At 35.1% G+C, this 22,187-nt stretch overlaps 1 protein-coding gene across 1 annotated transcript in view; it reads left to right on the top strand.

Annotated features, from left to right (window-relative positions):
* The first annotated feature begins 465 nt into the window (after positions 1-465).
* LOC132543671 (F-box/LRR-repeat protein 2-like) overlaps positions 466-22,187 on the top strand; it is a 28,003-nt gene continuing 6,281 nt past the window's right edge. The window contains exons 1-14 of the mRNA XM_060207187.1: positions 466-572; positions 2,491-2,570; positions 3,508-3,562; positions 7,204-7,278; positions 9,334-9,428; positions 10,454-10,522; positions 11,127-11,222; positions 12,613-12,739; positions 13,002-13,076; positions 15,277-15,407; positions 15,629-15,689; positions 16,004-16,048; positions 17,426-17,482; positions 18,227-18,439. Coding sequence (XP_060063170.1) covers positions 525-572; positions 2,491-2,570; positions 3,508-3,562; positions 7,204-7,278; positions 9,334-9,428; positions 10,454-10,522; positions 11,127-11,222; positions 12,613-12,739; positions 13,002-13,076; positions 15,277-15,407; positions 15,629-15,689; positions 16,004-16,048; positions 17,426-17,482; positions 18,227-18,439 — 1,227 coding nt within the window. The 5' untranslated portion in view covers positions 466-524. The remainder of the gene's footprint in view (positions 573-2,490; positions 2,571-3,507; positions 3,563-7,203; positions 7,279-9,333; positions 9,429-10,453; positions 10,523-11,126; positions 11,223-12,612; positions 12,740-13,001; positions 13,077-15,276; positions 15,408-15,628; positions 15,690-16,003; positions 16,049-17,425; positions 17,483-18,226; positions 18,440-22,187) is intronic.

The following is a 22,187-nucleotide window of genomic DNA, read 5'->3' as shown; positions in this document are numbered from 1 at the left end:
AAGACTACGTAAAATAAACATTTACAAAAATAGGGTTATGTTTTACAAAACTGATTTCATGCAGTTTTTGCAGGGGTCGAATCTAATATGTGAATAAAACATAAACAAATGGACATGTCGGATGACGTCATACAAAAACCAAAACATTGGCAGTGCGAATCACAGCCATTTGTTACGGTGGTTTTCATTGGATGATGACAGGATGTCAACAAATAGATTGACGGGATTGCATTTCCGTTGATTTGATGGTGTTATTCATTTGGCGATTGATAACTTTTCCATTCATGAAAATCACCGTAAAATGAAAGATATGCACCACTTCCTCTTTGTAAATGTCTTTGTACGTTATCGCTAATTTAGCATACCTGTCAAGGGCAAGAAATTACGTCACAAAGATTGACCAATCAGGTTTAGTTTTGCTGAGCTAGTAGGAATGGCCATTCGTGTTATTATTTTTCTTTTGTTCAATGAATTGATTCTGAGTGAAAAAATGACGACATTCGACTTCTAGATGCATTATCAGTATGAATCACTACAACAATTTCAACCACCACAATCATAGCAGGACAGAGGTGAGTTTAGGATATGAAAATCAGTCGTAATGTTGGAACATAGGCGAGAAACCCGTATTGTTATGTTTCTTCCTCTCGGACTGTCATCTCTCAGCTGATCGGATGTAGGCATTTTGACAGGAAGATGCTCGAAGTGAGATCAGCTCACAACCTCGTGTCTCTTTTGACATATCAAAAGAAACAGATCTAGAGTTATATGTTTGGTACTGCTGTTTTGCCATACGTGTAGTACATCGTGATTAAAATATCTTGCTCCTGGTACTGTAGGAATCTTTATTGTGTACTGGGCACATGGCATCGTACACAAAGGAGAAAATTAGTGCGATTATACCGAGGTCGAGACTTAATATTTGTGGAGGATTAGTGGCTGATATTTAACTTATATAGAACTAAATAAGTTTACATTTAATGCTTGACATCAATTTTGCGGAATGGTCAATTATTACTAATGACTGAGAATTGATTAATCAATGGAGCAATAGTGTTCACATACAGAGGTTGATATGAGAAAGATGCCTTATAAAGTTGGACATTATTCATAAGTGAGAATATACTGGATACCATCCTTGAAGTAACTGTGGTGATTCATACTAGGTTGTTATATAAATTGCATAATTGACTTACTGTTAAGGGCTTTCAGATTTGTCATTTACTTGGATGGCCATGCTCTCCACTTATTAACACAGATCTAAAAGGCTGAAATCTTTGAAAAAGCTAGAATAACTTTGTTTAAAAGTCCATAGGTAGGCACAGATTTGGTTTTTCATTTCAATAATCCGGGCATGAACACAAAAAACACATTTGATAATTTGATAAATTACCTCTGCCAACTTTTAGCAAACCTCTGATGGTAAAAAGAAGGAATCTTTCAAAAGATTGGTGTCATTTTGAGAGCAAAGATATTTCAACTTTATTCTTGCTTGATTTTAATTAGTGTTGTGCTGATGATCGATTATATTTAAATATTAATAGAAGTTCATATAACATAAAAAAAAGTTGGACGCCTACTTTTTCTGCGGGACTTGCATAAATTTTGAAACCCTACTACCTCTTTGTATTGGGATTCATGAAAATTTACGAATTCATGTTCAGGACTTGCTTTATAAAAAATTTTAAAAGCATAATGAAGGTTTTAGATGTAGTTGCTTTGAGTTATCCCTAAGACGACTCCCTTAAGTCCAAATGATCTTGTGCTATTGTTCTGTCTGTTCCATCAGACTTGTCACCATAACTTCATTTATGTCATCAGAGACATAATCTCCTTCAACATACACGTCACAATATCCTGCAGTAAGCAAAGGGGGACATCACATTATTTCTCAATAAATGGGAAGTGCCATTATTAACTAATTTAGTTCAGTTGATTAATTACAGTAGTATACATAGGTGGCTGTATTATCAGACATTGTCTTATCATTAGATAAAAACTATTGTTTTGTTTAATCTGCCCTGGTATTTTACATTATCATCAGTTCATCTCAGCTACATGATTACATTGTTATTGAACAAAACATGATCTAATCTGATAAGACTGGATTCACAACAAATTAGCAAAAGGGAAACACAGACCTAGCTTCAGTTACAGCAGTGGTTTTTTGGCGGTATGCACTTGTACTTGAGTTCAAGAATCTAGACATTTCTCGTAGACTTTTCTCTGATCTACATCACACAAAATTTCCTAGTAATTGTCTCCTCAAAATTATAAGGAAAAAAGTGTTTAGGTATCACAGAATCAAAATAAATAAAACCATATAAAAATCACTTAACATAATCATAGCAGATAGATGATGTGTTCACAAACATTATTGAACAACTGATGAGTGACACAATCTGTGTGGATTTTTTGTACTTATTGACCTTTATTGTGTTTACATGCTGATATATATATACCTTTTTACTGGTGTTTATCTATTTACAGTCCATACCCGTGACACCTGTAGGAATCGCAGATGATGATGCTACTATAAATAAAAAGCTGCCAAAAGAGTTATTATTAAGGTATCAAATAATTTGGTCACAATAATTGATATGTATGAACAGTTATGATATGTAACAGTACTGCTGTGGTAGTAAGATATGCCAGTGAATGATGTGAGAGATAAAATAGTCAAAAAATTATGAAGTGAGGTCTGAGGATGCAATGCTTTTATAAAAACTAAGCGGGGTTGTCAGGGGTGAGGAATACTGAAATGAAGAATCTGTACGATATTCAGAAAGTAGGGTCATCTATTCAAATAAGGATTAAGGGTGTATGGTAGGCCATTCTTCTTTACATCTAGGTTTTTAGGGTGAGACTGCTTTCTTGGGTTTTAAGGACATAGGAGGAACTGCTTTTGACCCGATTCTCCTATATATGTGGGCTTTTAGGATGTTTTTGAGTTTTCTTTCTTTTTTAGTGTTTGAGATCTAAGTTAAGAGAAGGCCCTTCTCCTGGCTACATATAGGTTTCTAGAGAAGGGCCATTTCTCCTATACATGCATAAGTTTTAAGGGAAAAGAAGAAGCTCTATTTTTAGATAATTCTCCTATGCATGTGGTATTTTTGGATAAAGTAGGCTGGGGAGAGTTGTGTTTCTTTCAATGTGTTTGATATTGGCTCTTTTCCTGACTAAGCATGGGTTTTAAGGGAAGGGACATCTCCTATAAATGCAGGCCTAGGTTTAGGAGCTAAAACGAAGTGTCGTCCTGCTCAGTGGTGTTAGAGCATGCCTTAGGGCAGGATATGGAATTAGTATTTAATTAGATGTATTTATATCCTAAGAAGTAGCAGGCAGAGCATCAAGAGGATGATGGGGGACAGGTATGGTAGTGTTCATGTTTTCTTCTTATTTTCTAAACTTTCTTTTTGCCTTATTATATGTTAAGTGTTTTAAAATATGTACTTTCATTTTCTTTCAAACAAAGATAGAGATTAATAAATTGTTTTCATCTTTCAGGATATTTTCATTTCTAGATGTCGTCTCATTATGTCGATGTGCCCAAGTAGCAAGGGTAAGTCGGTGACAAATTTTATCAGAATCTTCAACCTGCTGTCCTGTAATGCAGGAAAAGTATTTAGCTCTAACAGTGACTTTAATGCAGGAAAAGTATTTAGCTCTAACAGTGACTTTAATGCAGGAAAAGTATTTAGTCCTAACTGTGATTTTAATGCAGGAAAAGTATTTAGTCCTAACTGTGATTTTAATGCAGGAAAAGTATTTAGTCCTAACTGTGATTTTAATGCAGGAAAAGTATTTAGTCCTAACTGTGATTTTAATGCAGGAAAAGTATTTAGTCCTAACTGTGATTTTAATGCAGGAAAAGTATTTAGCTCTAACAGTTTTAATGCAGGAAAAGTATTTAGCTCTAACAGTGACTTTAATGCAGGAAAAGTATTTGACTTTAATGCAGGAAAAGTATTTAGCTCTAACAGTGACTTTAATGCAGGAAAAGTATTTAGCTCTAACAGTGACTTTAATGCAGGAAAAGTATTTAGCTCTAACAGTGACTTTAATGCAGGAAAAGTATTTAGTCCTAAAAGTGATTTTAATGCAGGAAAAGTATTTAGTCCTAACTGTGATTTTAATGCAGGAAAAGTATTTAGTCCTAACTGTGATTTTAATGCAGGAAAAGTATTTAGTCCTAAAAGTGATTTTAATGCAGGAAAAGTATTTAGTCCTAACTGTGATTTTAATGCAGGAAAAGTATTTAGCTCTAACAGTGACTTTAATGCAGGAAAAGTATTTAGCTCTAAAAGTGATTTTAATGCAGGAAAAGTATTTAGTCCTAACTGTGATTTTAATGCAGGAAAAGTATTTAGTCCTAAAAGTGATTTTAATGCAGGAAAAGTATTTAGTCCTAACTGTGATTTTAATGCAGGAAAAGTATTTAGCTCTAACAGTGACTTTAATGCAGGAAAAGTATTTAGCTCTAACAGTGACTTTAATGCAGGAAAAGTATTTAGTCCTAACTGTGATTTTAATGCAAGAAAAGTATTTAGCTCTAACAGTGACTTTAATGCAGGAAAAGTATTTAGTCCTAACTGTGATTTTAATGCAGGAAAAGTATTTAGTCCTAACTGTGATTTTAATGCAGGAAAAGTATTTAGTCCTAACTGTGATTTTAATGCAGGAAAAGTATTTAGCTCTAACAGTGACTTTAATGCAGGAAAAGTATTTAGTCCTAACTGTGATTTTAATGCAGGAAAAGTATTAAGTCCTAAAAGTGATTTTAATGCAGGAAAAGTATTTAGCTCTAACAGTGACTTTAATGCAGGAAAAGTATTAAGTCCTAACTGTGATTTTAATGCAGGAAAAGTATTAAGTCCTAAAAGTGATTTTAATGCAGGAAAAGTATTTAGTCCTAACTGTGATTTTAATGCAGGAAAAGTATTTAGTCCTAACTGTGATTTTAATGCAGGAAAAGTATTTAGTCCTAACTGTGATTTTAATGCAGGAAAAGTATTTAGTCCTAACTGTGATTTTAATGCAGGAAAAGTATTTAGTCCTAACTGTGATTTTAATGCAGGAAAAGTATTTAGTCCTAACTGTGATTTTAATGCAGGAAAAGTATTTAGTCCTAACTGTGATTTTAATGCAGGAAAAGTATTTAGTCCTAAAAGTGATTTTAATGCAGGAAAAGTATTTAGTCCTAACTGTGATTTTAATGCAGGAAAAGTTAGTCCTAACTGTGATTTTAATGCAGGAAAAGTATTAAGTCCTAAAAGTGATTTTAATGCAGGAAAAGTATTTAGTCCTAACTGTGATTTTAATGCAGGAAAAGTATTTAGTCCTAACTGTGATTTTAATGCAGGAAAAGTATTTAGTCCTAACTGTGATTTTAATGCAGGAAAAGTATTTAGTCCTAAAAGTGATTTTAATGCAGGAAAAGTATTTAGTCCAAACTGTGATTTTAATGCAGGAGAAGTATTAAGTCCTAAAAGTGATTTTAATGCAGGAAAAGTATTTAGTCCTAACTGTGATTTTAATGCAGGAAAAGTATTTAGTCCTAACTGTGATTTTAATGCAGGAAAAGTATTAAGTCCTAAAAGTGATTTTAATGCAGGAAAAGTATTTAGTCCAAACTGTGATTTTAATGCAGGAAAAGTATTAAGTCCTAAAAGTGATTTTAATGCAGGAAAAGTATTTAGTCCTAACTGTGATTTTAATGCAGGAAAAGTATTTAGTCCTAACTGTGATTTTAATGCAGGAAAAGTATTAAGTCCTAAAAGTGATTTTAATGCAGGAAAAGTATTTAGTCCTAACTGTGATTTTAATGCAGGAAAAGTATTAAGTCCTAAAAGTGATTTTAATGCAGGAAAAGTATTTAGTCCTAACTGTGATTTTAATGCAGGAAAAGTATTAAGTCCTAAAAGTGATTTTAATGCAGGAAAAGTATTTAGTCCTAACTGTGATTTTCAACTTCTTTGATAGCTGGTAGAATAACATCACAAGCATATTATCATTTTTCATGAAAACATCAGACCATAATTAAGTGTTTGAATGAAATCTTTCTATATTGCAGTTCAAAATATATTTTTTATTAACACATGACATCCTGATCAACAGCCAGTAAATGTATCCATTTTATGTTTCCTTAAACAATTGTTGGACTTAGTTTAGTTTCGAAAAGCAGCAAAGTATTTTGTTATACCACCTCAAAAATGAAATGTTTTCTGTGATGCTTAAAGCCATGTAAGCTGTCATAAACAAAGCAATGTTATACTGCCACAAATAAAGCCTTGTTATACTGCCACAAATAAAGCCTTGTTATACTGCCACAAATAAAGCCTTGTTATACTGTCAGAAACAAAGCCTTGTTATACTGTCACAAATAAAGCCTTGTTATACTGCCACAAATAAAGCCTTGTTATACTGCCACAAATAAAGCCTTGTTATACTGCCACAAATAAAGCCTTGTTATACTGTCAGAAACAAAGTCTTGTTATACTGTCACAAATAAAGCCTTGTTATACTGCCACAAATAAAGCCTTGTTATACTGCCACAAATAAAGCCGTGTTATACTGTCAGAAACAAAGTCTTGTTATACTGTCACAACTAAAGCCTTTTTATACTGCCACAAATAAAGCCTTGTTATACTGTCAGAAACAAATCCTTGTTATACTGTCACAAACAAAGTCTTGTTATACTGTCACAAACAATCATCAACCATAAAAAAACAGAAGTTATCATACTACAAAAAAAACCAACTAATGAATGAGGAAAAAAAAAAAAATTATCGGATGTTATATTTAATTTTTTCAAAGCTAGAAATTTGTTATCTGATGGTTGCTTAAGTAAAAGCATGCAGTGGTCAAGGGGATAAGTTGTGTGACCATCTCTATCACTAGTCATTCTGACTCCTTTGAATTCACTTCCAGGTCGGGAGTCTTAGGTTTATGTAGGGCAGTTGCCAGGAAATAGCCCATGTCTGTGTTTTTTTTTCCTGGGAACTACCTAAACCTGGCACATCCTTAAATGACCCTGACTGTCAATATAATGTAAAACAACAGTAAACTAAACTTGAGCAAAAAGACAGTTTTTTGTCTCTGAGTCAGGGTCATGATAACTCTTAGATATATGTTTATCAAGCATTTGAGATATTGTTGTGTACTACATTTCTTATTTGTGCAATAACAATTATATTTATATAGTTCTGGAATGTCCTGGCCCTCGATGGCAGTAACTGGCAAAGAGTCGACCTGTTTGAATTCCAAAGGGACATTGTGGTAGGTATTCTGACATTTGAGTTTATTTCCTAAAATCAACGCAGGTTATGTGTTCTGTATCCAGGTTCACTATTAGTTTGATTTTGTCAAAAGTTTTCAATTAAGATGATGACAATTCTTTAACAGACATCATGTACTTTAAGCCCTTTGGTTATGATGATTAAAGTTGATGTATGGATGATGATGATGATGATGATGACGACGACTTTAATGATGATGATGATGATGATGAATTTAATGATGACGAAGTTGATGATGATGATGATGATGATGATGATGATGATGATGATGATGATGATGATGATGATGATGATAGTGATGACATAGGATTCAGTTGTGATGATGATGATGATGATGATGGTGACGATGATGACGACGACGATGTCGTCGTCGTCATCGTCGTCAGTGAGTGTGAGACCATGTGAATGTGATATTATGTCATCATGGATTCCATGTAAAATATTCCGAAAATAAGAAAGAGAAAAATTCTGTAACTCATCTTGTGTCTTAAAGCTTACTTGTGCAGTGCAGTAGATGTATCATTTGTTATCCATCTGATTTCTTCTGTTTGCACACTATGGAGGATTTTAGTCTTTATATATAAAAGTGACTGTAATTTGCAAAGCAAGCCCAAAAGATAACATGGCGGACTTGGCAACAAATAGTCTTGCTCACCAAGATGCTGAAGTATGTGTGCAGACAACAAGAGTCTATCTGACAGAGACTACACAATTAGTATCTTACTTGGGAAACATACAGTGATTGTCCTGAAGGATAAACTAGTAATTATAAAACATCATGAATTAGTTAGGAACACAATAAATATTTTTGTCATGTTTGTTTACCACCATGAAACACATCAGTGAGAAGAATATGCTTTCTCCCAATGGCTTTGCCATAATTTCGTATTTGTATACCAAGTCCAGCAATAAGCCGATTCTGACTTTGAGTAAGGATTTGTTTATTGATTCTTTGGGTTGTTGTAAGACAGTGTTTTGCCTGAAGCTCTTTATGATTAAGATCATAAATTTGATCTGATGAAACATTCATGATGCACTCAAAAGGATATGGTTGTTACATTTGTTCTTTAAAAAACATGCTCAAACTAAAAATCAAGTTCAAGATGAGTTTTAGCAACAGAATATGTCTAAAATAAGTGCATTTATTCCAGTAAATGGTGTATGAAATCTGTATCATTACTTTTTTGATGCAATATGGAATATAAAATCACCCTCACTATGTCTTTAATCAGTATTTTCGCTATGTTATAAATGATATATTCCGTACCCTTGCTATGTTTCAAGGTTATGTAATCAGTATCCTCACACTGTTTGTAGATTATGTCATTTTTCTCATCATTATGTTTGTAGAGTATGTAATCTGTATCCTCACTATGTTTGTAAAGTATGTAATCTGTGTCCTCACTATGTTTGTATAGTATGTAATCTGTATCCTCACTATGTTTGTATAGTATGTAACCTGTGTCCTCACTTTGTTTGTAGCGTATGTAATCAATATCCTCACAATGTTTGTATAGTATGTAATCTGTGTCCTCACTATGTTTGTATAGTATGTAATCTGTATCCTCACTATGTTTGTATAGTATGTAATCTGTGTCCTCACTATGTTTTTATAGTATGTAATCTGTATCCTCACTATGTTTGTAGAGTATGTAATCTGTATCCTCACTATGTTTGTATAGTATGTAATCTGTATCCTCCCTATGTTTGTATAGTATGTGACCTGTGTCCTCACTTTGTAGAGTATTTAATCTATATCCTCACTATGTTTGTATAGTATGTTATCTGTATCCTCACTATGTTTGTATAGTATGTAATCTGTCTCATCACTATGTTTGTATAGTATGTAATCTGTATCCTCACTATGTTTTTAGTGTGTGTAATCTGTATCCTCCCTATGTAGATTATGTTATCTGTATCTTCACTATACTTGTACAGTATGTAATCTATATCCTCTCTGTGTTTGTAGATTATGTAATCTGTATCCTCACTATGTTTGTAGAGTATGTAATCTATATCCTCACTATGTTTGTAGGGCTTGGTGGTTGAGAACATATCCAAGCGATGCGGAGGGTTCCTGAAATCATTGAGTCTCCGGGGCTGCCAAAGCATAACAGATGCAGCGCTGAGGTAATCTTACAAGATAAGAAAATATGTTTTACCAGAAGTAACTGGAAACATTTCAAGCTTATAAAAGTTTAAATAAAACTGATATCATTTCATCTGAACCTGAAGTTTTGATAGATCCTAATTGGGGGCCCAGAATTTCAGATTGGACAAATAATGCCCTTCTGCAGTGATGACAAGTTAAGTTGTCTGTCTACAATGTTTACCAGTAAAAACACTTGTTTACAATTTTTAATAGTAAGGACATCTGTCTACAATGTTTAAAAGTAAAGACATCTGTCTGTCTTCAGTGTTGATGAGTAAAGACTTCTGTCTGTCTGCAGTGTTGACAAATAAAGACATCTGTCTGTCTGTAGTGTTGACAAATAAAGACATCTGTCTGTCTGCAGTGTTGACAAATAAAGACATCTGTCTGTCTGCAATGTTGACAAGAAAAGGCATCTATCTGCAATGCTGACAAGAAAAGTCTTTTTGTCATCAGTGTGATATTTTCTATCAGAAATTGTAATATTTATTATGCACCCTGAATGGAGAGCATAGAGTTGCCACTTTGTCTGTTTGTTAGTCATAATTTTCTCCATAATATAACACAAAATTATCAGAGGTATCAACATAAAACATCATAGGTAGATAGATGTCAGCAAGGAGAAATGCAGTACAAAAATACCATCTCTCTCTTGTTGCATATTTTGATGTCCTTTGTTATTTCTCATACTTAAAATTTGTCCGGAGCATTACACTAAAACTGTAAGAGGTTCCAACATGAACAAAAGGTAGATAGATCTCAATAAGAAGGAGGGCAGTACTCAATAATCACAATTCTCTTATTGCCCTTTGTTATGTTTTAATCTTAAATTTTGTCCCATTCGGGAGCATAACAAGTCTCTGACGGCCCTTGTCTGTTGTTATCTGTGTTATTATCAGTTAGAACTTGTAAAATTTATGTACTCTTTTGTTATCAGTGTGCTATTACCTATGATAACTTGTAATTAAGTATTGTTACTGTGTCATGAGAAAATATATTTCAGGACATTTGCTCAGCAGTGTAGGAATATAGAGGAACTGAATCTCAACAACTGTAAAGAGATCACAGACTTGTAAGTACAGATAGCTCAAAAGTTAAAAAAAAAAAAAAGGGTAAAGATATCACAGATTTATACAGATAAGTCAAAGGCTAAAGTACCATTGTACAGAAATCACAGACTTGCAAATACAGGGAAAGTGGTTGGATGGCCTAGTGGTAACACACTCATTTTTCTCTTTGACATCCATAGTTCTCAAGTGGACGTGAAAGCGTATAGGTTGTCACCTACCTGACCATGTTGATGTTCTCCAGTATCCTGTTTTCTTCCCACACTAAGAACTTTCACACCCTCCCATCTGACTCCACAATAAAGTTAAATATAAAGCTAATGGCTTGTTTTGCAATTGTCGTAAGATAGGGAAAAATGAAAATTAAGTTTGTATTTAAGTACGGAGATGTCAGCAGTCAAAGGACAAAAAAAAATTAAGGCTTATAAGTACAGTATCAGGTCCAAATATCAGTGTAAAAAGATCAAGGTCAAAGTGCCAATGTAAAGAGATCACAGACTTGTAAGTACAGGCAGGTCAAAGGTCAATGAACCAATAACTAAAGAATGATACAAAATAGACCTTAACCTTTATATGCACATAATGGATTTCCAATTTTTTTTCCTGCAGGACTTGTGAGAACTTGGGCAAGTACAGCCATAAGTTACACCGACTGGACATCAGTTCCTGTCCACAGGTCACCAACTCTGCTCTCAAGGCTGTCAGGTAAGAAATCAAGGTTCAAGGTCATTTGATATTTAGAATATTGTTGTATATAATTTGATTTGCTGGTTAAAAAAGAAATCTGTTTCTGATTGGAATATGTGATATAAAAGATTCCTTACTGTAGCCAGTATTTAATATAAAATGATTTTAGCTGTAATGTATTTTATCTCATGTTCGCCTTGTTATTTAGTGAATATACCCATGTGATAATTTGTCATATTACACATGCGTTATAGCTTATTGTGTCATAACTTTAGATAATCAAATGTTGTCACTCATTTACATATTACATTGTAACTTAAAACCTCAGACAATAGAGTGGACATGGCTTTAAGTTTGATGTAAAGATGTCTATTTTATACAATACTTGTCTTGAATTTGTTTCACTTTAATATGAAATATGAAATTCTTCACTTGAGACAAAGTCTCTCGTCATGTATCCACAAACAATTTGAAATTTTCAACTTCTTCTCAAAAACCCCTGAACCAATTGAAATGAAATTTCGCAGAAACCTTCCTTGGCCTAAGATGAACTAAAATAGTGACTTATACTGTGCCTACTCCATTGAACTTATACTGTGCCGACTCCATTAAACTTATACTGTGCCGACTCCATTGAACTTATACTGTGCCGACTCCATTGAACTTATACTGTGCCAACTCCATTGAACTTATACTGTGCCGACTCCATTGAACTTATACTGTGCCGACTCCATTGAACTTATACTGTCCCGACTCCATTGGGGCCTGAGTGTCAAATTTACATACTCTTCTTCTCAACACTCACATTAGATAGAATCAAATGCTCTTCCTGAATGAAAGTGTTTGAAGTTGCTTTACCAAAATAGAGAATTTCCTGGCCCCAGGGTCAGGCATTTCCCTGTGGGGATAGGGTCAAGTTTACTGTAGTTTATGTAGGCAAAAGAGGTTTTCAAGCATGATTTGTTTGATTTCCAGTGGAAGTCTCTCAAACGTGGTTTAAATTATGAACAAGGAATGATGGCTAGATGGTTTGCATGTGTTGACCCTGACTGAACCAAATGGGGTCAATTGACTTCAATTTCAAAAATTGTCTTCTTAACATCCAGGATGGTAGAATTGAATGAAATGATCTTCATGGATGAAAGTGTCTTAAGGTGCTTTAGTTACAAAACAGGGTCTCACAGTTCTTTATCAAAAAATAACATTCTTTAACATATCGTTGTTTATTTCCCACTGGAAATAAATTTATAAGAATTATTAGTATAGGATGAGTTTTGATGGTATGCATGGACACTGGCTTACTATCATCAATTTCTTTTTCATGACACTTGAAAGCTACTATAACATTTATTATCAATATATATCAAAATTTTGACATATTTCATGTTTTCATATTTTCTGTTTTCAGTGATGGCTGTCATCAGTTAAATATTATAAATTTATCGTGGTGTACAGAGGTCACGAATGATGGCATAGAAGCTCTGGCCAAGGGCTGTACTGTATTACACACCTTTATAGGGAAGGGTTTGCCACAGGTAGGTCATCGTAACATAAGCTCATCCACAGGTTAATGTTTTAATCTTGTCAGTGGAGGAATATAGCTGGCATCCCAGAGTGGAAAGTCCATTTGTTCTAGCTCTCACAATTTGTCTATAATTTTTGAAGAAAACTGTCAAAATAGTTCTCTTTTTTTATGTGTTTGTCTAAGTGATTATGGCTCATCAAGTGTTTTATTTTAATTAAGGAAAAGAATTTTCTTCTAGTTTTAAAAGCTCTTTATCCTTTTGTTTTTTATAGGTAACAGATGTTGGAATCTCGCATATAGCAAGGAATTGTAAAAACTTGAAAAAAATCAATCTACATAGTTGTTCAGTAAGTAGCAAGGCTTGTTAAGAAAAATTCAGTTAAAATTGATCTCCAGGAGCCAAGAAATGTTCAGTTAACATGTCAGACCAACAATATAAGTCCAAAACTTCAAAGGATTCTCTTCAAAATTTCATCTCATTTACCGACTTTAAATAAGCTTGTGTGTAATTACATGTAATTATGTGATAATTGTGCCAAGACTGTTATTACTATTAGACGTATAGATATGCTTGGTTAACATGAGTAAGATCTCCTGATATCTGGTTTGTTGTGATGTCTGACATGAAGGAGAATAAAACGAAACCTGTTAATTTCTAAACTGTTGAACAAGTGTTGCAAAAGATAATCGTATCATACTTTGACATTATTATGTTCCAAACAGTGTACAGTCTTTGTCCCTTGTTAGTTTTCTGTCTTGCCAGTTGTTATCACGTTTATAAGCACTTTGTCCTGATTTTGTGTGATACTGACTCGGATAGTTGGCATTGATATATACAGTAAATATCATATTTATTATTGTTGTTCTTAAAATAAGGTGTCAAGTCATTTTGGTGTCAGTTTTGCATACCTTATAATCCTGACAATCAATGACGGCCATCTCACAGAATCTTTGATTTTTCCGCAAAAAAACCCTTTAAAATCCTATAGCTACATAATGTGCACACACCCCATTGGACATTTATTTTCTCACAACACAAAAACCCTGATGTGTCACAGGGCAGTTTATTACAGTATATAGACACATCCAATATGTAACACAATAAAATAGCTTTGTCCTTATTTATAATACTGGAGTTTAATGATGGTACTCCCAGCTGAGAAATTTTCCGAAACCTTAATTATTCTTGTGAACAAGAAATTGACCTACAAAGATCAGATGGCATCAGATTAGGTGAAATTTAATTCATTTTTTAGAATAACATACTGATATCTCTGTTCAGGTCTTGATTTCTATGACTAGGAGAAGATTTCTTGTAGAAATGGTATCATATTGTGATAAAGGAAGGGCTGTTATCACAGTATTTAAATTATTTTGATGTAATTTCACACTGAAATTGTAACAAAATATTGTTACAGCAACAGCGTTGTGATATAATCATGTAGAGTTGATTTATCATTATACCTTACAACTGGGATTCTTGATGATATTTTTTCTGCCCTAAAATTGTCCAACTAGATAAACAGAATTGATTTAAGTTTAGGTGAATCTGGAAATATTATACTTACTTTAAGGTCAACGACACACATAGAGATAATTATGGTCAGTTAAGTTTTTGAAATTTTTCGAACGATCTATATTCTATGTTATGGTTATTATTTTTTACAATATACCATAATATTTCCATGATACTTAGCCAAAGTTTAATGTGGCTGAGCAAAATCGAGAAGTGGCAAAATCAAGGTGGAAAGGTGCACTAGACCCATAATTCAATAAATTCTGTAACTTTCATGTGTTTCATTATTTCAAAAAATTAAAGTACATGTGTATATGCTGAACCATGCCCCCATTCAAATGAAAAACCTTAAATGTACATTATAATTATGTTTGATTTGGCATAAGGTTTATCATGTTGACGGTACAAAAATGCTTTGATTCTTAAGAAATGTTGCCAGATAAGTGTTTGTTTACTGCACAAGGTGTTTGTTCATGATGTTAACTATAACTGTATAATTGACATGCCATGTTTATTACACACATTCTTATTAATTATCAAAAGGAGAGCACATTTAAGCTGAAGTTCAGTAATTTTCAATAAGTTCTGAAATAATACCTCATGTGTTGGCTAGGTGGTGAACTTTACTGCCAGGAAAGTGAATTTTATAATGCCATTTTCCACTTTAGTTGTATGAACGGAAACTTTCAATCAATGGTAATTAGTATCTTGCAGTCAAATTTCTGACTCATTCTGAAGCAGGTTTCTAGAAATTCCCCACTTTCATTTTATCTGCATATGCACACATCTCTGAGATCATTATCACCTACATGATGAAATCTGAGGAAGTTCTGACAGAAATGATGTAGAATAATGTTAAGCAGTGTTCAGAAAAAAAACTTTATCACAGTTAAATTCAATGACATCTTGATGTTATCCCAGGAACACAAAGGAATGTCTTGGCAACAAGGTTTTACTGTATGTAAAATTCTGTTTCATTATTGCATTATTTCTGTTAAATGAATGTTAATGACCTGTACATATTTTTACAGAATATAACTGATGAAGCTATACAGGAAATAGGAGAACATTGTCACCAACTCCTTTTTCTATGTATATCAAATTGTCCAAGGTTGACTGATGCTGCCCTGGTTTCCCTCGGCCAGGGATGTCACAACTTAAGGTTTGTATAGATGTCATTCTATAATATACACTTACTAAGTGATAATCCTGTCTTTATTAATAACATTTCAGTTGAAATGCATTCATCAAGTTATTGACTGATTAACAGGGTGCTGAATACATTTTAGATAATATTTGGTTAGTTTTAGGTATTGAAGACAACTATCGGTGGGTAGATATCTGAAATATTATCGTTGTTTTAAAATCTATGTTTCCTTACAGGACGTTGGAGGTTGCTTGTTGTTCCCATTTCACAGACAATGGTTTCCAGGCCCTGGCCAAGGTAAGCCTTCACTGACACCTATTTATAGCAATCAGTCAAAGGTAATTAACTCCAGTGTGTGTCAATAGGTAGGTGGATATTCCTACTGAAGAGTTTAACAGTCAGTAAAGGGTAGATAACTATCCAAAATTGTCTGCATTTGAGGATGTATCAAAGGGAGGTAACCACATGTAGAATCAAATGCAAAAATGCTACCAAATTTAGATAACATTTTAGCTACAAGTATATATCCTAGAAGATACAAAAGATATTATATGCATTAAGACGGACATCACTAAGGTATTCTTTCTATGATATGAACTGTGTATTTTCAGAATTGCAATTGCTTAGAAAAAATGGACTTGGAAGAATGCATACAAGTAAGTAAATTTTACAAAATTAGTATTGTTTCATACACCATAGTTTTTGTCATCAAAGATCCTAGGTGTGTTGTTAAACATTCCCTATCCTGTCATGGTTTGTGTTTCTCAGGAAGCTGAGAACCTGATTGGTCTGATCTGTCATGGTTTGTGTTTCTCAGGAAGCTGAGAAACTAACTGGTCTGGTCTGTCGTGGTTTGTGCTTCTCTGGAAGCTGAGAAACTGACTGGTCTGATCTGTCGTGATTTGTGTTTCTCAGGAAGCTGAGAAACTGACTGGTCTGATCTGTCATGGTTGTGTACTTGACACTTTACCTAATTGATTGCATGACACAGGCCTCCTGTATGTTGTGCCATGAGGAAGGTACCAGCTGCTACAAGAAGGCCCTGTCTCAAAATGACCCTAGCTGTTCAGGAAGGGGGATGGGGGATGATAGACCTGTCTCAAAATGACCCTAGCTGTTCAGGAAGGGGGATGGGGGATGATAGACCTGTCTCAAAATGAACCTAGCTGTTCAGGAAGGGGGATGGGGGATGATAGACCTGTCTCAAAATGACCCTAGCTGTTCAGGAAGGGGGATGGGGGATGATAGACCTGTCTCAAAATGACCTTAGCTGTTCAGGAAGGGGGATGGGGGATGATAGACCTGTCTCAAAATGACCTTAGCTGTTCAGGAAGGGGGATGGGGGATGATAGACCTGTCTCAAAATGACCCTAGCTGTTCAGGAAGGGGGATGGGGGATGATAAACCTGTCTCAAAATGACCCTAGCCGTTGAATAAGGGGGATGGGGGATGATAGACCTGTCTCAAAATGACCCTAGCTGTTCAGGAAGGGGGATGGGGGATGATAGACCTGTCTCAAAATGACACAAACTGTTCAGGAAGGAGGATGGAGGATGATAAACATATTAAACAGAAAGAAAAATCTTTTAGGGTGTTAATCATCAGAATCCTAGACCTGTTGTTTTCCTTGCGGTCTGATTTTTTTTTATTCTGTTTTCTGTACCTCTGATTATGCTTTGATACATATTGTTTGTAAATCAAACAATTAGCTGTGCAGAAAAAACTGGTATAACATGTTTAACATGTTGAATTATTGTACTCAATCCAGCAACTTTATATTAGAAATTTTGATCAGACTTTATACAAATATGATGTATATATATGAGAAATCTGTGGATTTAGTCTGAATTCACAACCTTAAGATCTCTTGTTCACTAGATATAGATGCTTGTGATTTAACAAAAACTCCAAAGGCTGATAAAAGCAGTGTTTGTTGATTAGGTGTAAAGGTGTTGAAAGTCTTCTTTCACATTAACATTGAAAAATCTTGTTTAATATTTATTTTTCAAGCTATAATCCATTGTTTATAACAGATAACTGACTCTACACTGAATTACCTGTCCAACTATTGTCCCAAAGTCAGCGCATTGGTAAGTATATTGTCTGTAAATTAGTACATGGTAAGTATATTGTCTGTAAATTAGTACATGGTAAGTATACTGTCTGTAAATTAGTACATGGTAAGTATACTGTCTGTAAATTAGTACATGATAAGTATATTGTCTGTAAAGTAGGACATGGTAAGTACACTGTCTGTAAATTAGTACATGGTAAGTATACTGTCTGTAAATTAGTACATGGTAAGTATACTGTCTGTAAATTAGTACATGGTAAGTATATTGTCTGTAAATTAGGACATGGTAAGTACACTGTCTGTAAATTAGTACATGGTAAGTATATTGTCTGTAAATTAGTACATGGTAAGTATATTGTCTGTAAATTAGTACATGGTAAGTACACTGTCTGTAAATTAGTACATGGTAAGTATACTGTCTGTAAATTAGTACATGGTAAGTATATTGTCTGTAAATTAGGACATGGTATGTAAATTAGTACATGGTAAGTATATTGTCTGTAAATCAGTACATTGTAAGTATACTGTCTGTAAATTAGTACATGGTAAGTATATTGTCTGTAAATCAGTACATGGAAAGTACATGTATATTGAAAATAAAATCCTAAAAATTTTGTGTTCAATGAAATCATTTTTGGGGATAATTCATCAGTTTCACTGATACTCTTGTTTATTTTATGTAAATATAAATGAAAACAAACGATATACAACAAATTCTATACCAAAGAAAGGCTCTCACACTGTGTTTTTTATATACCAGAGTCTCTCCCACTGCGAGTTGATTACAGATGAAGGAATTCGCCACATTGGGACAGGAACTTGTGCAACAGAACATCTCCACATTCTGGAGCTTGACAACTGCCCTCTGATCACAGACGCATCCCTTGAACATTTGATGGGCTGTCAGGGGCTGGAAAGAATAGAGCTGTATGACTGTCAGTTAATTACACGTGCTGGCATCCGGCGACTCCGAGTAAGTAACTCTTGAGTATGTCACTCTTGCTGGCATCTCTTTACTCTGAGTAAGTAACACTTGAGTATGTCACTCTTGCAGGCATCTGTTTACTCTGAGTAAATAACATTTGAGTATGTCACTCTAGCTGGCATCTGTTTACTCTTAGTAAGTAACACTTGAGTATGTCACTGTTGCTGGCATCCGGCGACTCCGAGTAAGTAACACTTGAGTATGTCACTCTTGCTGGCATCTCTTTACTCTGAGTAAGTAACACTTGAGTATGTCACTCTTGCAGGCATTTGTTTACTCTGAGTAAATAACATTTGAGTATGTCACTCTAGCTGGCATCTGTTTACTCTTAGTAAGTAACACTTGAGTATGTCACTGTTGCTGGCATCTGTTTACTCTGAGTAAGTAACACTTGAGTATGTCACTGTTGCTGGCATCTGTTTACTCTGAGTAAGTAACACTTGAGTATGTCACTGTTGCTGGCATCTGTTTACTCTTAGTAAGTAACACTTGAGTATGTCACTGTTGCTGGCATCTGTTTACTCTGAGTAAGTAACACTTGAGTATGTCATTGTTGCTGGCATCTGTTTACTCTTAGTAAGTAACACTTGAGTATGTCACTGTTGCTGGCATCTGTTTACTCTGAGTAAGTAACACTTGAGTATGTCACTGTTGCTGGCATCTGTTTACTCTGAGTAACACTTCAGTATATCAGTGACACCTTGTGCACAGACAAACAGACTAGTTTGATCCTTATATTAAACAAACCTCAAGGTCGCATAACAGTGTATCATAATGGCTTTGAAGTTGGGTGTTACTCCCTGGTAATCTTCAAAAGCTTGTGATTGATCAGTTTTTATTTTCATGGACCCTATGAAATTGCTTTGCTTGTGCCTATAATTTTGCCATCACATGTTCCAGAGATGCAGAGAGTGAAAGTGATTGTAACCCCAGGAGTATCAAGGATTGTTCAAGGGGTGTAGAGAGTGAAAGTGATTGTAAACCCTGGAGTATCAAGGATTGTTCAAGGGGTGTAGAGAGTGAAAGTGATTGTAAACCCTGGAGTATCAAGGATGGGTCTAGAGGTGTAGAGAGAGAAAGTTTTTGTAACCCCTGGAGTATCGAGGATGGGTCTAGAGGTGTAGAGAGAGAATGTTTTCGTAACCCCTGGAGTATCGAGGATGGGTCTAGAGGTGTAGAGAGAGAATGTTTTTGTAACCCCTGGAGTATTGAGGATGGTTCCAGAGATGCAGAGAGTGAAAGTGATTGTAACCCCTGGAGTATCGAGGATGGGTCTAGAGGTGTAGAGAGAGAATGTTTTTGTAACCCATGGAGTATCGAGGATGGGTCTAGAGGTGTAGAGAGTGAAAGTGATTGTAACCCCTGGAGTATCGAGGATGGGTCCAGGACTGTAGAGAGTGAAAGTGATTGTAACCCCTGGAGTGTCGAGGATGGGTCCAGGACTGTAGAGAGTGAAAGTGATTGTATCCCCTCAGGGCTAGCTCTGGGTCAAAATTCAGTTTCGCCAAAATTTTTTTTTGCTATAAGCGCGCGAACAGATTCCGGAACTCACCCTCACCCTCACCTGACGAGCCCTTAATTCCCTCATATAATAATAACACATATGCTAATTATATAATTACATTATTTATTCACTGTTTTAACAACAATACATCAAACATAATACAGTATATGGTAAAAGAGTTTATAAACATGGAATTATTACAGGCCTTCTGCATCTCGACAGTTTGCTGTTGTGTTGCCAAAGCAGCAGAGTGAGAGTTCTCATCTGTAAAATTGAAAATGAAATTTAGACTAGAATTGGACGTTTGCAGAGAGATACAGGATTACATCGAACCTTATTTTACACCATCAAAGTATTATACTTATTACAGTAACTTCCTAAGTAATATATATCTTAAAAACACTTCAGAGATAATAAAGACATAATCGTTAAACTAAAAGATTGTGTTTCTAATTCATGTGCCAAGCAGGCTGTAATGAGTAACTATATTGTACCATCCTCTAGGCATTTCTGAATTACTTAATCTAAATTTACATAATTTTCTGTTCATAAATGATGAATAGTTGTATATACCTGATCCTTTCTCATGCTTAACCAAGCACTCTTTCTTACTGCAGCCATCAGTGAAACTATTTCTAACTAATGCCTTCATACATATGTCACAAAACATGAGATTTTGCTCTGGGTCATATTTTAGCCATGGCCTGCCAATTTTCCAACTATCTAGAAACTTTCTTGAACTACTGCCCTTGTTAGTAACCTGATCAGGGCTGTCATTTTCCTTTTCAATAGATGGTGTCTTAAAACCAAATGATGACAATCTGGGTACTTTCCCATCCCTATCACTAAAGGGGAGTTTACGTTTTCCCATTTCATCTAACGATCTATCTTAGTGAAGGGCCAGATCTGATGTGACTAAATATGTACAAAAATATAAAACAAAATCGGCAACATAGTGTAAAAACAACAAAATTATATCTTGTGTTTCTTGCTATTTTAAAAAAAAAAAAAAAGGTTAAGAAGCCTATTTCGGGCCCTTTCAAATACACTAGTTTACTAAGTTATGTCTGCAGAAATCACAAACTCGTGCCCAATTGACGACATCGACACACCTAATGATCGACCTACCGTAAGCCAATTCCCGATAAAACAACATCTTTCCTTCAGCTAACTTACCTTATTGTTCACGGCAGAGGCTATCTCGGATTGAGACAATGGAGACATCGTTGGATAATTGGCGATTTTCATTACAGGCGTGTTGCTGTTTAGACAGGTAAACGTTGCTGTCAAAACACAAAAGAGTTCCGATAGCTGACCTTGCCCCAGCTGCGGGAGTCAGTTAGCCATGACCGTGTAGTACACAATGATGTCGGAGCAAAATTTACCTGTGTCACTCGTTACAAATAAGTTAAACGCCAGTGATTTTTCTCTATACAGTCATCGGTGACTGGAAATGTCTCTAATCGGCATTTTCGCCAATAGAAATTTGAAATCGCCAATCTCATTTCACTTTCGCCAATGGCGCCAATGGCGCCATTGGCGATCGCCAGTGCAAGCCTTGCCCCTGGAGTATCAAGGAAGGGTCCAAGGCTGTAGAGAGTGAAATTGGTTGTAAACCCTGGAGTATCGAGGATGGTTCCAGGGGTACAAAGAGTGAAAGTGATTGTTACCCCTGGAGTATCGAGGATGGTTCAGGGATGTAGAGAGTGAAAGTGATTGTAACCTCTGGAGCATTAAGGATGGTTCCAGGGTTGTAGAAAACGAAAGTGATTGTAATCCCTGGAGTATCGAGGATGGTTCCAGGGGTGTAGAGAGTGGAAGTGATTGTAACCCCTGGAGTATCGAGGATGGTTCCAGGGGTGTAGAGAGTAAAAGTGATTGTAACCCCTGGAGTATCGAGGATGGTTCCAGGGGTGTAGAGAGTGAAAGTGATTGTAACCCCTGGAGTATCAAGGATGGTTTCAGGGGTGTAGAGAGTGGAAGTGATTGTAACCCCTGGAGTATCGAGGATGGTTCCAGGGGTGTAGAGAGTGAAAGTGATTGTAACCCCTGGAGTATCGAGGATGGGTCTAGGAGTGTAGAGAGTGAAAATGATTGTATCCCCTAGAGTATCGAGGATGGGTCCAGGAGTGTAGGGAGTGAAAGTGATTGTAACCCCTGGAATGGATACATAACATAAGAGAGATACCTAATGTGATGATGTGATGCAATATTTATTAATTATTTTCCTTT

The sequence above is a fragment of the Ylistrum balloti genome, unplaced genomic scaffold (assembly GCF_031769215.1).
Source record: "Ylistrum balloti isolate Yb309-2 unplaced genomic scaffold, AGI_CSIRO_Ybal_v1 Utg369762, whole genome shotgun sequence".
Taxonomy (NCBI): domain Eukaryota; kingdom Metazoa; phylum Mollusca; class Bivalvia; order Pectinida; family Pectinidae; genus Ylistrum; species Ylistrum balloti.
The sequence above is the reverse complement of the archived record's forward strand: the minus strand, read 5'-3'. Positions and strand labels throughout refer to the sequence as shown.